Raw genomic sequence first — 15,329 nt, 5'->3', positions numbered from 1 at the left:
TGCCCACAGACGGGCATACATCAGAGCTGTATCCACCCAGAGGCTCCTCTGTTGGTCTGTCGTCCCCTCTGGGACCCTGACCCCCAGGGTGCAGTCTGGAGGGCGAGGCTCTCTCAACCTGCAGAACACCCACAAGAAGCCAGAGCCAGGACCCACAGGCCCAGGTGGGGATGTGCTCCAAGCCTTACCGTGGACCAGAATGAATGTTGCACTGGGCGGTACTGAAGCTGGAACTTGAGCAGAAAGTGGGGCTGGTGGGGCCAGGTAGCGGGGTACTTCCAGCTAACACGCAGGCGGTGGGGATAGCCAGGGATTGGTTCCACTCGCAAGCCCTGAGGGGGGTCAGGGTGCACTGAGGGGGATGAAGGAAACAAAGTCAGGACAGACAGCAGGCACCCTCACCGCCCTGCACTTCCCAAGGGAAGCTTAAAGACGCCCAGGTGAGATCATCCGTTGAGGTCAAGACCTATCTGTCATCCCCAGTATAAGCTGAGGTCTGGTGACAGGGCTTGGCATGATTGTTGAATGAACAAGAAGGGAGTCTGCTTTCCATCCAAGGAAGAAGGTGGGCTGCCCAACCTCCGGCCAGAGCTGTCATGCCGTGCCCTGTCTCCCAGGCACATACCAAGAGGAAGGAATGTGGTGGGGGTTCCCATTGGACAGGGAGGATTTAAGGGATAGCTGGATTAAAGATTTCAGTACAAGGCCTTGAAACTGAGAGCCAGGAAGGACTTGTGGACAAAGTATACTCCCAAGTGTGTGCTGAGCTAACCCTGCTTCCTGGGCCCGGGGGAGAGCCGCAGGGCCATCAATCCATAGGGAGGAAGGAAGCATTGTTTGGGGCAGTCTGTGAACTAAAAGAGGAAGTGTGCCGGAGGCAGCTGTTTGGGGGTTCTGTGGAGGGGTGGGAATCGGCGAGTCTGTCCTGAGGGGTCAGTCTGGGGATTCTGTGGCGGGCATGGGGGGGCACTCACAGATGTTCTGAAAGCTGATATCCAGCAGGCGTGTCTTGGCCCCCAGCGGGTTCACCTCGGTCACATTGATCCGGTACTGGCTCCAGAACTCAGCTCCATGGACTACACAGCGGGCAGCCCCGGAGGGGTCTGGTGGGCATGGCCAGGGCCCAGTGGAAGAGTCTCCCCTAGAAGGGAGGATATGGTCTCAGGCTTTGGCCATGCTCCCTGGGGGAGCCTGCTGGAAGTTCCAGTCTCTACCTCACATCCTGCCTCTGCTCATCAGCTGCCTGCTCGGTCTTCTTCCTGGTGGGGACAAGGGGCGATCTCAGGTCAGTAAGGAAAAAAGAGGCGCTTGGGCCTTCCTCAGAACCTCCCCTTCCCCCAACCTCCCATTCCCAACTTGTGCCAGCACTCCCCAAAATACAGACCCACACACCCAATCATGTGCACACCTGTACGAGACAAGGTAGCGGGTGGGGAGACTGTTGAGCTGGCCCGGCCTCCAAGTGCAGGAGAAGTTCTCATAGTCAACTGCTTGACAGGAGACATCGGGGAGAGCTGGGGGGTCTAGAGGCAGAGAATGCAGATGGGACCCAAGCAATCCCCAACACCTCCCTGTCCAGAGGCTTGGTTTCCCTTCAAAGTCATGTGTCACCACTGCTCCCTGCCCAACTCACAGCCCAGCCGCAGGGTCACTGCGCCTCCAACAGCACCATCCAGGGTCCGGCAGATATAGACGCCCTCGTCAGTACTGTCTGCCTGAGCCAGGACTAGCTCATGGCCTTGCCCAGAGCTGAGTCCCTGGAGTAGCTTTGGCTCTCTGAATCGAAACCAGGACACCGGGGTCCTAAGGATGGAATGAAGGGAGGACAAACCAAAACCACACCCACTGCCATCAAGACCATGCCAATGCAGAGCAATTCAATGGGACAGAGGAGACCTGCCCCAGAGCCTAGCCTTGCCAAGCCTGTCATGTTCATGGAAGCAAGCTGACACACACCTTTTCTCCTGCAAGGGGGTTCGAACCAGAAACCCTTTTTAGGTGAGCAGCTCAGCCCTTAACGGCTGTGCTGCCGGCCACGAGGGCTCTTTGAGGATAGACCAAGCAGACCAAGGAAAGATGTAAAGTGTAAGACGGACATGCAGCTTCTCACTACTGTGTCAAGAAACCCAAACCCCCTGGCCTGCCTTCCCAAAGCTCTTGTGGCCCACCGCCCTGGAGGCCTTCAGCAACTGCTTCTCCCCCCTCACCAAGTGCACTGAGCCCTCGGGGTGTGTGCACGAGCTGTTCCCACTATCAGGAAAGTGTGTACTCCAGTCTGTGGCTGCCTGGCCCCTTCCTGACCTTCAGAAACCAATTTCAATGGCACCACCTGAGAGAGGCCTACCCTGCCCCCCCATTAAAAAGTCACCGCCCCATTCTCCTCTTCCACATCGCTCTTTTGCTTTGCTGCCTGAGGCCGATCACCCCTGGACAAGAGTCCTGGGTGTTGATTGCACTGTCCACCCCGGGATATAAACTCTGGGAGGGGAAGGGCCCGGCCCTGGCCCGTGTGTGCACTGCTGTGTCCCCAGAGCCTAGAAGAACCCACCCCTCAGTATTACGGTGGCTGTTGGGTAGAGGTGGATGGAGGACTAGGGCAGACACCGGAGTGAGGGTTATAGACGCAGAAGGCAAGGCTAGGAGGGCCCATGAGAGGTCCAGAAAGGGTGCTCAACTTCCCAACCCAAACCCAGTCAGGAGGGTCACTTACCCAGTAGGCACTCCGGGGCAACACACTGTCACAGATCTGCCAAGCTCCCCATATTGGACCCCTGTGGAAGGCATTTCTGAGGTGAGGCTCCCCATCCCCCACCCACTTCCTGAGAGTGACAGGGTAAGGGATGGACTTTTGAGCTCTGGGGAGGGTCATTAGGCCAGAGCATGTTATAACCAGGACACAGGAGGCACAGAGGGCCCCACATTAGATGTCAGGGGTTGAGGGGAGGGGTGTCACAAGGCATGGGAAGGGGACACAGTGCCAGTGTGAGGTATTAGAGCAGGGTTCCTCTCACCTGGGGAGTCCCAGGCCTGTGGGCAGGGGGAAGTAACAGATACCAAGGCTATAGTCACGGCCACCAGGAACCTGCTCAGCCCTGAGCACCTGCTGCTCATCTGTGAGGAGAGAGGCAGGATCAGGAGTCACTTGTCCCGCCCAAGAAGGTGGAAGGCTTTAAAGCCTGGCTCCCCCTCCCCACACGGGGCTGATAGGCAGAAAGCTGAGGCAGGATAAGGGTGTCAGAAATCATTGGGGGAGCTGATTTGAACTCTGATCTGAAGTCCCCCTTCCCACTCTGCTTTCAGGGCTGAGGGAGTGAGTACACTCCCAAACACACACACACACACACACACACACACACACACACACACCATCTCAGTCCTGGGCTTAGGGTCCAGAACCTAAGGCATAAGCCACAGATTGTGCCAGCAACACCCCACCCCACCCCCCACAGCCCTTGGCACCCACCCCTGGCACTGAGTGCTGGCATTCATTTGGTCACTCCTGTTAACCTTTCCAATCCCACTACTGGCAATCCTGATACGCGCTCTACCTCGCCGGGGCTAGCCACTGCCTCTGACTGACCTGGGGGAGCCCTTACCACCCAGGGGTGCAGGGCTGTCCTGGTGAGTCTGAGCCTACCCTGTACTCCTGCCATGAGGCCTAGCCAGCTCCTGGCTGCTAAGCCTCTCGCCTCGGCCTGGCTCCCTGCTCTGGCTACTCAGGCCACTCCACCGGACCTGCCTTGGTCTGGAGCCTGGGCGGCTGGATGGGGCTAGGGTGCAGGCTGAGGCTGTGAGCTAAGCAGATCCAGATGCCCTGGCTGCTGCCAGAGGCTGGGGGCGGAGAAGAGCCAGCAGATGGAGACAGGATGTCGGGTGAGGAGGGGAGCCTGCGATGAGCTGGGAGCCTATAAGCCCGGGGGAGGGGGGAGGGAGGACACCGACCACAGGACCAAGAAACACAAGGCTCCAGAATGATAAGCACGAGCCCCACCCACCTACCCAGAGGTGAGGGTTGGGCTGGGGTCTCAGGGAAGTCAGGCAGAGAAGGTAACCAGTTGGGGGAAGGGGGCTGCTGGGATTCTAGAGCCAGCAGAGCAGGAGAAGGAAGAAGGCATTGTGGGGCACTCCAGAGCAGAGCAGTGCCTGACCTCCATGTATCTCACAGGGGCGCCCTCCCCAGCCACATTTGCCCTGAGCCCCCCTGCCCTACCTTGCTGGTCCCAGTGACTGAGTGTCCATGGCCTTCAGGGCCTCAGCCCACCAGCTGCAGCACACTTTTCAGTTCTGGGACAGACCCCAGAACCCTCCCCTCCTTCCCCTTCCCCGCCCCTCTGGGCCCCGGAGTTCAACCACCCCTAGCAAGGCCCCCTCCCCCCTCCCTCCTCCTCCTCCCCTCCCACTCGAGGCCCTGGGAAGGTAAGAGGCCTGCCCCCCAGTCTGGAAAGGCAGCCACAGACGCTGCCAGGGCCAGCAAGAGGGAGGAGAGGCATGCTTGTGTCCACACAGCTTGACACAGCCACGGTCACCCGTGGACGCACAGAAAACAGACCCTGGGGAACACACGTGGGGAACACAATCAGAGGAAAAACCAGGCACACTCACGCTCTACACTCCAGCAAACGTCTCCTTAGGGCACAGCAGGCTTTGTTGTGAGACAGGAGGAGAGGCCTGAGGCCCCTAGAAGTTCCTGCTGTTTCCCACCCACCCCTCCACTCTTTGGGCCTCAGGACCAGGAAATGCCTTTGGTCCCCGGTGCCAGAGTCACAAAGCCTGCACTCAGATATACACTCCCAGATTCAGCTACTCCCAGTGACACGGATACTGACACTGAGATTGACGTAAATCCATATGCTCACAGACACCTACACCTCACCCGTCCTCCTCCTCTCTCTCTCTCTCTCTCTCTCTCTCTCTCTCTCCCAGCCCCCACGATGGGTCCCTCACTGCTTTCTTGTCCATCCTGAGTCATAGCTGCCTGCACGACAGAGCAGAAAGTTTCGGTAGAAAGTTTGCAAGGTTCTCTCATAGAGAAGCTGGTGACTTTGAGTGACCGAACTTCTGGTGAGCAGCCCAATTTGAGAGCCGGCTGGGGAAACCACTAGGCCAGCAGGGTCACCATCCTCCCTAAAGGCCACCAGCTCCTCCTGATTCAAGGGCCCCCTTCCAGGGAGCTCTGGGCTGTGGCAGATCTTCATCTCACCCCTAGGATGGCCCCCAGGGAACACCGAGGACTAAGACGTAAACAGGAGAGTGGAGCACAGGGGCACAGAGATCATGAGCGGCCCGACTGGACAGCGGAGACACGTGGGAGTCGGAAATGTGAAGAGTCAGAGAGATGCCCCACTCTATGAAGATGGTAGCAGGGAGAGAAAGAGGAATTTCGGGGAGCTGGGTCTGGCCGAGAGACCTAGAAGAGAGGTGCAGGAGTCCAGCGATAAGGGACACTCCAGCAGAGGGAGGAGGGGAAAGCAGGCAGGGGGACTGGTCCCCCCTCCTTAGTCCCGCTGGAGACTAACGTGGGTCCCCACTATGTAAGCACAGCTACACTCCCCACTGCAACCTCACCGGACTGGGGCTGTCACAGTGCCCCTCTTGCCTTTACTGCTGAAGTCACCCACTGCCACCCATAACCCACTCTCAGGCTGGCAGCACGGTCCCCTGGGACACATGTGGTCCCTGGCCCCCTCGCACGGGCACAGACACACAGCCCCGCCTCTCACCCAAATGCACTCGGAATCCCACATCTGCACAGCCAGGCACTCACCAGCACACATCCCCAACAGCTGGCAGTTGCGCCCAGTGACACTCAGCCCTGCACCCTGACATTGTCACACAACTACCATTTCAGTCACACGCCTACCCCCTGGCAGCCCCTCCAGGCGTCAGGCAGTTCACCCACCGCCCGCCCCCTCCCCCGGCCGGCCAGGCTTGCTCGGCTACCCCATCGGGACCCACCAGGCCTCACCTTCCGCGGCCGCCGCCGCCTTGCACCCTCCGCCCTCAGCCCTGGCCCCGATTCCCTCCCGCCCTGGGCACCGCCACCCTAGTGGGGGGCGGCTCCGCCCAGGCGCCGAGGGAACGAAAAGGGTGAAACAGGGGGACTCCGGGCCCATTGGAGCCTTTAACTGCCAATCACCTCCACCCCCACCTCCGCCGGACACTTCCTGTCCCGTCCCGGACTGAGAAGGCTGCTGCAGACAGTCCTGGCTCCCGCCCCTCGGTAGGCTTTTTCCTGCGGGGACGGTGGGGCTAGACGCCTGCGGGGGCCCTCCCTCTCCCGCTAGTGACGAGGGACGCTGAAGGTGTGGGTCCCGGACTCCAGATAAGAGGCCTGGGCTGGACAGTGCTCCTCAACGTTTGCTGGACGCTGTGGTACCCCCGAGAGTCTCTGGGGGTTGGATCCAGGCACGGATAGTATTTAAAACTCCCCCAGATGATTACAAAAGGCAGCCGGGTTTTAGCATGCCGTACTGTCTTGAGTTTAAAACAAAAAGCAAGCAGAAACCAGCCACCCACCCACCCAGGGTTCTCCCGCACTCCTTCCCAGCTCCTTAAAGACAAGACCAAGACTACTAAGTCCACAACCCAGGCTTCAGGTCGCTGGGCAGAAAGAAGCCCGCACTGGAAGGCAGGCAGCCAAGGTTAGGTTCTCTTGGGTCCGACTTTCACTGTCCAGCCTTGGTGCGATTTCCCTCCTAGAGACTCGGTACCCCAGAGAGAAGAATGGAGACATGTAGTTGGGTGAGCCCTACGTTGCTCTCAAGTCCTGTCCCCACCTAGATGTTGTGAGGACCCGGGTGGTATCGGCTGTTGCTCCCCTGCTGTTCCACAGCCAAGCTGGGGGCTCTGGCCCCCCAGGGCTGGTCTCAGGCCTGTGCAGTGACTGTCTGCCAGGGCCCAGAGAGGCAATGCAGAGCCTACACATGCTGCCCAGGGGAGTCTGCAGAAGCCAGGGACACAAAGCCACATGCATGCTCCCTACCCGCCCCTTCAGCCCCTGTGGGCTGGAGCAGAGTCAAACTGCAGCCGCTCAAAAAGCCAGTGTTCTGGCCAGCAGCCCAGAGTCTGGCCACTGACCACTGAGACCAGGATCCTACACACCTTTTCCCCCACCAAACCCTCAGGCCCAGGCCTGGTGAACTAACACCCCGGGTGGTAGTGAAAGGGGTCTCCCAACGCGTCAGCTACAGCCGAGACTACAGGGCTGAGATGTTTCTTAAGCTACTGTGTGGCTAGCCCACTAAGGATGCCATCACGATGCCAAGAATAAGAGAATCTCTATGGGCCAAGCGTAATACTGCGTATTTTCGTTCAGAGATTGGTGATGGCAGAGGTAGGATGCTAGAGTAAACCAGCCTCTAACATCCATGGGGACCCGTAGGAGCCACTGTACGGCTATAATATATAAAGATCCTAGTAAAGTCATAGAAGATAGGAGAGATAGCTGAGAAGGTAAAATATAGGAGTCAGACACATTTTATAGTAGCATGCTCACCTCCGGGGCGGCCATGATCTCAGCAGCCAGGTCCACACAGAGAGCAGGAGGAGGAGGAGGGAGGGGAGAGAGTATATTCGTTATTTCTGACCAAGGCCTATATATCCTTAGGGGCTGATTACAGATAACCACATACCTCACAGGAAGGGGCTGTACAATAGGCATATGTGTCACAGGAAGGGGATGAGGTAGGGGTGTACACCCAATAGAAAGGGGAGGTATTAGAAGTATACGTGACAGGATGGGCGAACCCTACACTGAAGATGGCAGCCAAACCTTGGTCATCCTTGAATGGGCTCGACCTTGTCTCTGGGCTCTCCTTCAGGGAGGCAATCCACTACCCTTATCAGAAGGTAGTGGGCCCTACCTTGGATGGGACAGATTATACAGTCTGAATGCTCTAGATGGCTGATAACCCTCTGGGAGAATAACCTCTAAGCTGCTTGTGTTGACCTCCAAGTGTACAGTCGTTTACCATGTGTAGCATGCAACGTCTTAGGTTTGTCTCCCCAGGAGACAACCTGGGAAAAACCCTTTTGCATCCCAAAGTAGGACAGCAAAGGTGTACTGCTGGCCTGAAGGCAAAAACTGCTTCTGAACTGCTTTAGAAACAGGTATGGTGAAAATGGCATTCTCGTCCTACCATAGTGAATGATGGGGGGAATGCGGAGTGGAGACCCAAAGCCCATTGTAGCCCTCAGGAGATCCCCTTTCAGAGGGGTCTCAGGGAAGAGATGAGCCAGCCAGATAACAACGATGAAAAATACAACTTTCCTCTGGTTCCTAAATGTTTCCTCCCCGCTCCCACTATCATGACACGAATTCTACCTTGCAAGTCTGGCTAGACCAGAGGATGTACACTGGTACAGATAGGAACTGGAAATACAGGGAATCCAGGGCGGATGACCCCTACAGGACCAGTGGTGTGAGTGGTGATACAGGGAGGGTAGAGAGAGAGTGGGTAGGAAAGAGGGAACTGATTACAAGGAACTATATGTGACCTCCTCCCTGGGGGACGGACACCCGAAAAGTGGGTGAAGGGAGATGTCAGACAGGGCAAGATATGACAAAATAACAATTTATAAATTATCAAGGGCTCATGAGGGAGGGGGAAAATGAGGACCTAATGCCGGGGGCTTAAGTGGAGAGTAAATGTTTTGAGAATGATGAGGGCAATGAATGTACAAATGCGCTTCACACAATTGATGTGCGTATGGATTGTGATAAGAGTTGTATGAACCCCTAATAAAATGATTTTTTTAAAATGGCATTGTCCTGATCAATAGTTGCTTACTCAGATACCAGATGTATCAATTTGCTTAACCAATGAAACCACATCTGGAACAGCTGCAATTGGAATCACCACCCGCTGAAGTTGTCATTCTCCAAAATCCATTCCTAGGTGGGCATCGCCAATCCTGCAACCTTTGTAAGTCCTTGACAATTGGTCCTGGTCTCCGCCATCTCTCCCAGAAGGTGTTCATGCTTAGCGTTTACTGTTTTAAAGGCAGTTCTAATGGCTTCCTCTTGGCCTTTCCTGCCGTAATAGCCTTCACTCTGCATGTCAAAAGGTGAGTGTGTGAGGATTCTGCCAGTTGCTAAGTGTATGCGTATTCCAATTATGCATTCTGGAACTGAGGAAGTGGCTACAGGATGGGACCCACTGTGAGACAGACCTCAGTTAAAACTCCATCTAATAACCCAATCCCTCTACGTCCCTTCAAGGGGCCCTGGTGTCATCATGGTGACTGTTAGTCTAGGTTGACTAGAGAAACAAATTCATGCACACTCATGTGTATAAGAAAGAGCTTTATATAAAAGAACAATCATATATTGAGAAAACATCCAGCCCAGTTCAGATCAAGTACATAAGCCTGATATTAGCCCATATGTCCGAGGCCAATTTATAAATGCCTCTTCAGATTCATGCAACACATGCAATGATGCTGAGTGCAGGAAGGTCACAGGCCAGTGGGTGGGAAGTCTGGTGAATCCAGTGGAAGCACCTTCGAGCTGGCATGGGTCTCCATGTGGCTCCATCTGCTCAAAGGCTCTGGCTGCCATTGTCATAGCTCCATGTGGCTTGTCAACAGGAAAGTCTTGTAGGGAGAGTGTCTGAGTCCCACCTCCAGCGAGCTATTTATTTCCTTAGGGCCTCCAAATGAGGCCATCAGGCTGCAACCTGACAGGCTAGATTCCACCACTCCACAAGCTGACAGGAGATTATCTACCTGCCACAGTGATGCACTTCACTAATAACTGAAAGGTGGGCCTTTCAAGTCCACTAGCTGCTCCATGGGAGAAAGATGTTCCCATAATATGTCTTATTGCCTAGAAAACTCTATTGAGCGCTTCTGGTTTGTCCTATAGGGTTGCTTTGAGTCTGAATCAACTCGCTGGCAGCAGGTTTGGTTTAACTTTGGTTTCTACTGTTGGGGCCACAGTGATGTTTTCGGTCTGTTGGAATTAATGAGAGTTCAGTCGGTGTCCAATGATTTCCAATCACTCTCATAAAAGGCTGATGATTCCTCTGGGGATTTGAGTTCTGTTTCTAGAAGCAAACCTGGGTGCTGAGGATGAATCCAGAGGACTTTTAGTACTGCCCTGCAAGGTATCTGCCTCAGGTGATGGAAGAAGACACATTTGGGTTAATCTCATCAGGTAAGGGCTGATTTGGACAAAGGTGATTTAGCAAAACTGGACCAGTCTCTTCCGATGGAGGTAGAAGGACCGGTTCTACACAAAGGTGATGTAAAGGAATTTAAGAACTAAATGTCCGCAGCTTCCTCCTGATATGTCCATATGTCCCTATTCTCATTTCCAGGATCCCATTTCTTTACACTCAATGTCCTCACTTTAGTTTCAAGTACCTCTCCAGGTTGGGGATTCAGTGGGTGCCATACTTTAGCTATTCTGGGTTTGTTTCTCAACAACCTCAGCTCTGCTATGTGGTTGAAAGAGGGGGTTGGCCAGCCCCCCCAGCACTAATCATGGGTTCAGTAAGCACAATTGTACGATTGAGATATACAAATATTATATTAAAGTCATCGAGAGCATGAGAGATAAAAGAGATATTAAAATAATGGAGTCGGACACATTTCATAGCAGCAATGCTCACCTCAGCCCTGCTTGGTGGTCCACGTGGAGAGAGGGGGAAGGGAAGGAGGACAAGGGGAAAGGGAACAGGGAGCTGATGAGAGGTCAAGGGAGGAGCGGAAGAGAGGGGCCTCTCTATTGCTAACTCAGGCCTATATACCTTTGGGGGCATGCAAGCCCACTAATTACAGGTAAAGACATACATCATAGGAAGGGGTTGCACTATAGGTTATACAGAAATGAGAGGGGGTGGTCTAGGTAGGGATTGGGGGTATACATGTGACAAGATGGGCAGATCCTAGATTAAGGCAGCTTAACTTTGACCTGTTCTCTGGATCTCCATAGGAACCATTATCAGTAGGGTATAACCCCCCCCTACAGGAACCAAATAGATGACTGCAGGCCTGTCCATAGTCCTTAACAGCAGGGAGGTGGGGGGGACCCTCTGCAGTCTGGCAACTGATCGCCCTCAAGGAGTATGCCTGCAAGCCTCTGACCTCCCCCCACACTGCTACTCTAAAGACCTGTTGAAGTGAACCTATTAAAGACCCACCCAGGGTTCTAGGTACCTAACAGGATTAGCCCTGAGCCTTTTCCGTGTGAAGAAGTTCCTACACAAATCTTTGTGTAGACCATTATAAATGCCACCCTCCTTGTTTGTCTATGAGTAGAAAACCCCTGGCTCTGATCACTGGGGTTGGAGTGATTTAATTGTTATAGAAAACAGCTTCCCTCCCTTCCTGATGACTCTTGACTGAGAGAAGGAGGGGTGGGCACCAGGTGAGATGGTCCACGTCTTCACTCACTAGTCCTTGGTATTCTCTGGTGATGTGGCTTTCTCAGTCTGTTTACTTGTTAGAGTAAACCAGCCTCTAACCATCTCAGGTCCGTAGGCGCAATTGTAAGAGAGTAGGAGAGGTAGGAGAGAAGATAAAATAAAGGAGTCAGACACATTTTATGGTCGCATGCTCACCTCCAGGACGGCCATGATCTCAGCAGACAGGTCCATGCAGAGAGTGGGAGGAGGAGAGGGGGTGCTAATATATTTCTAACCAAGGCTTATATATACGTAGGGGCATGCAAGCCCCCTTGATTACAGGTAACCACATACGTCACAGGAAGGGGCTGTACCATAGGCTATACAAGCAATGGGAAGGGGACGATCCAGGGGTGTACATGCAATAGGGAGGGGAGGGACTAGGGGCACACATGTGACAAGATGGGCGGATCCTAGACTCAAGATGGCAGCCTAACCTTGGTCTTCCTTGTGTTGGCTTGCCCTGTCTCTGGGCTCTCCTTCAAGGAAATAATCCACCATCTTTATCAGCAGGAAGTGGGCCCCACCTATGGTGGGACAAACAATAGTGTTTGAATGCTTTCTATGGCTAATGCCCTCAGGGAGAATACCAGTCTAATCAGCTGCCCTCACAATGCCCTAGCAAGCAGTGTGACAACCTGGCGAGAAAACTTTCTGTGGCTCACATTTACTGGTCAAACATAATTGTTGGTTGTTTGACTTCTGATTTGCCTGTCACTACTGGGGGACTTAATCCCTCCTCTAATGGGACACTTGGATTGACTGTTTTGAATTTGTTTTATAAGTTTGAATTGTTCTTAGACATTTATTCCTTTGTCATGCATTGTTTCCTTTGGCATCTGCTGTCTGGTTCTGGTAGTCCCCAGTATGGGCCTTGCCACTACAGTGCCAGCAGAGTGAACCCCTGTGTGCAAGAGGCTCACATCGTCTTTCCTCACTTTGAGACCTTCTCTTACAAAGAACTTTCAGTGACCATCCGCCAGGCGAAAGAGATTTTTATCTCCTTTGCCTGTATCTTCTTAGTTTCCTGTTTGTTTTCTCTGTCATTGGCCCTACCTCTTATAAGTCTATTATCTTAGACAGTCTTTTATCGAACTTTTCTAAAGGATTTTCTAGACATTATGGAGCAGACCGCCCACACCGGCCACAAGGTGAGCCCCCTTCAACTAAACTTCTGTCCCTAGAAGCTGAAGATTCAGAATGATGGGGGCCGGGAGGCCCCCAGGAGCCAATGGTCACTGCATCTGTAGGGAGTTACCTTGTTGATACTGATACGAGCGGAAGTCTCCATCCTAACCAAACCTGTAAGAAAGCCCACCAGGAAACCTATTTCTAAGCCTTAGAAGCAGTGCATTAATCTAAGCCTTATTTAACTGAGGTCCCCTTTATACCCAACCACCTCCACCCTCACCCCACTCACCCACCCCAACACACACACACGTCTGCATTCCTACTCCTATGCAATTCCTGCTTCCATGTTTTGCTACCTGCAACTTCTTAAGCCTCTCTTTTCTATGATGCTGTCCGGAGAATGTTGCCTGTGCTGCAGGCACTCCCTTGCCTCTGACTGATCTAGAAATTGGAGGGATGATGCCCAGAGGGCCCAGAGGGGCTGGATAACCATAAGTCCAGCCCTCAGGAACAAGCCCTTGGACCAGTGGGTGGAGTAAGGGACTCTACCCTTACTGTGGCCTTGTGCTCCTGGTCCCGAGTGCTCTTTCCACTTTTCCTATTCCTTTTGGGCACATTTCACACCCCCACCCCCAGTCCTCATTGTTGCTACCTTCCTTTCAACCTCCAACTGCCACTTGCACATGCCATTTGATCACTATCTGTTACTCTCTTTGGAAGATCTACCCACTCCTCCCCACGGGTTCTCCTTCTCAATCTCCTGATTTTGCCACCATTGTGCAGGACAGTTGAGCACATGGCCCTGTGCTGCCTCATTGCAAAGATGGAGTCCCTTAAATCACTTTTAAAATGAGTTGTGCAATCATAATCAGTTCTAGTGCTCCTTCCCTACATTCCCACCTTTATTGCTTACACCCGAAATCCCCTTCCTCCACCTGTCACCCACCACTCACCTCTACTTCCCCTGCAACCCCTTGTATTAGTTATTATTGGAACTGGTGGAGCAGGCAAGTGGAGCAATACCCTGACAACAGTGCTCAATGGTGCCAGTGCTCAACGGTGCGTAACAACTCCTGATGACGGCCTTTAAAGCCCTGATGCAGATGAATGGCAGCTCCGATAGCATGATAGCATTGTTACATTGTTACTGAGTTCTGACTTCCCACCTTGCAGCACAGCCAAACCACAATGGAAATCTCCAAACCGCCCCTACCCCAGACCAGTACTATAAACCCCTTCCTCTCCCTCCCGGGCAGCACAACTTCTCAGGCCCTGAATTAGGGACCCTGTGAACCTCGCCCGGGAGCTTGGAAATAAACCTTTGAAACGGTTTTCTCCCTTTGCCTTCTCTCTTTCTTTCCGGCACCAAATCAACCTCACAATTATCACTATGCATCCACTCTTGTGCTTCACAAACTGGGAAACCCAAAAGAAACAATAAACACAACATCTAAATAAAGTGGTAAGGATAGAAAGACTATAAAGATAAGAATACAACTAATGAGTAAGAAAGAAAAGAGTCCATCCATATTTAAAAAGTCAGAGAAAAATTATTTTGTCATGGAACAAGAGATTCTTGCACCTAGAACAAATTCAGGGTAGGTCTACATAGGGAGGTCAACTGGCCCACTATCAAGTTCGATCCAGTAAAATCAAGATTACAGTGGTCTTTGCCAGATAGTAAGGCTGTTCAAGATTCTTGCCTGTGGCTAAAGGGGATTTGCTGATGGTTTGATCTGGCTAGATACTCTGCAGAAGGGTTTGGGTTCCCACTGATCTCCATAGCTTTCTATAAATTGGGTGTTCATCATTTTAGTTCTGATACTTTTCCCTTGTTTTGTTGTTCTGGGTTTTTTTTTTTTCATCTTTAGCTTCCAGTTTGCTTTTTCTATTGCCAAGGATTGGCCTAAAGGCATTTGGAAGTCAGATCACTGAGCAAGGGCTAATTCTATCATTCCAAAGACCACACAAGAGGCTTCTTAAGCACAGCCTGTGCCTCCTGCCTCCCCACACAGTGGATGGGTGGATACACCTGGCTAGTTACATCCTTTGTTCAGTTCTATTGAGTTAATTAATATACATGGCCAAGGATTCCAATTTCCCTAGAGATGACTGTATTTAGATTGGGCCAGTAGACCGTTCTTTAGGAGACCACCCACCAGCCCGTGGTCCCATAATGCCTGGCTTGCTGCCTAGAAAATATTCAGGGCTTGGCCAACGGCCTAAGGCTGGGTCCCAGCACCACCAAGGATTGCTGTTACAGGTCTGAGGCCCTCAGGTTCCGTGTCCCAGGACCTCCCGGTAGACCCTGGGTCTCCGGGCTTTCTAACCTTTGCTATGTGTTTTTTAGATGGGCAACGGTGGTAGTTGCATAATCTGGTGTCAATTTGGATTAAGAGTGTAGGGGTGGAGTTTAGCCTGTCAATCAGTATATAGCCACTGAGGCCTCTGTTTGAGCACGGCCTTCTCCTGAGGATTCTGGGAACTCCTGTATTTCCACCTTGGAGGCGGGACACATGCTCCCTCCCCTGAGAGACTCTCTATTGACAAGACACATGGGGCTATGCTGATGGCAACAAGAGCCCTTGAGATAGTTAAGGTTTATTGTGCCAACCTGGCCGATAAACACATGTAGGATTAACTGAAGGGTGGAGAGATAAATGGTTCAGTGAGCCTCGCCTTTCTAGTTCTCAATCTTTTGCTCTCTGATGGTCGGACCAGGTTGCAGCTGCCTTAGCCAGTTCCCTGCTTCAGCTGGCAAGGCTCACTTTCTGCAAGATATCCTTTAGG

General features: G+C 52.9%; 1 protein-coding gene across 4 annotated transcripts in view; it reads right to left on the bottom strand.

Annotated features, from left to right (window-relative positions):
• The window catches only part of IL11RA (interleukin 11 receptor subunit alpha), an 11,220-nt gene extending 3,701 nt beyond the window's left edge, over positions 1-7,519 (bottom strand). Inside the window, exons 1-8 of one of the 4 annotated variants that reach the window (XM_045289315.1) lie at positions 7,496-7,519; positions 3,012-3,111; positions 2,711-2,771; positions 1,634-1,803; positions 1,409-1,523; positions 1,215-1,259; positions 975-1,141; positions 189-352 (exon numbers count right to left, since the gene is read on the bottom strand). In XM_045289315.1, the coding sequence (XP_045145250.1) occupies positions 189-352; positions 975-1,141; positions 1,215-1,259; positions 1,409-1,523; positions 1,634-1,803; positions 2,711-2,771; positions 3,012-3,111; positions 7,496-7,510 (837 nt within the window). In that variant the 5' untranslated portion in view covers positions 7,511-7,519. Of the gene's footprint in view, positions 1-188; positions 353-974; positions 1,142-1,214; positions 1,260-1,408; positions 1,524-1,633; positions 1,804-2,710; positions 2,772-3,011; positions 3,112-4,210; positions 4,234-5,955; positions 6,013-7,495 lie in introns of those variants that run through there. The other 3 variants (XM_045289316.1, XM_045289318.1, XM_045289317.1) reach the window with 3 other exon arrangements.
• Positions 7,520-15,329: the final 7,810 nt, after the last annotated feature.

Source organism: Echinops telfairi, unplaced genomic scaffold (assembly GCF_000313985.2).
Source record: "Echinops telfairi isolate 266 unplaced genomic scaffold, ASM31398v2 ScPeMD7_25;HRSCAF=90, whole genome shotgun sequence".
Classification (NCBI taxonomy): Eukaryota; Metazoa; Chordata; class Mammalia; order Afrosoricida; family Tenrecidae; genus Echinops; species Echinops telfairi.
The sequence above is the reverse complement of the archived record's forward strand: the minus strand, read 5'-3'. Positions and strand labels throughout refer to the sequence as shown.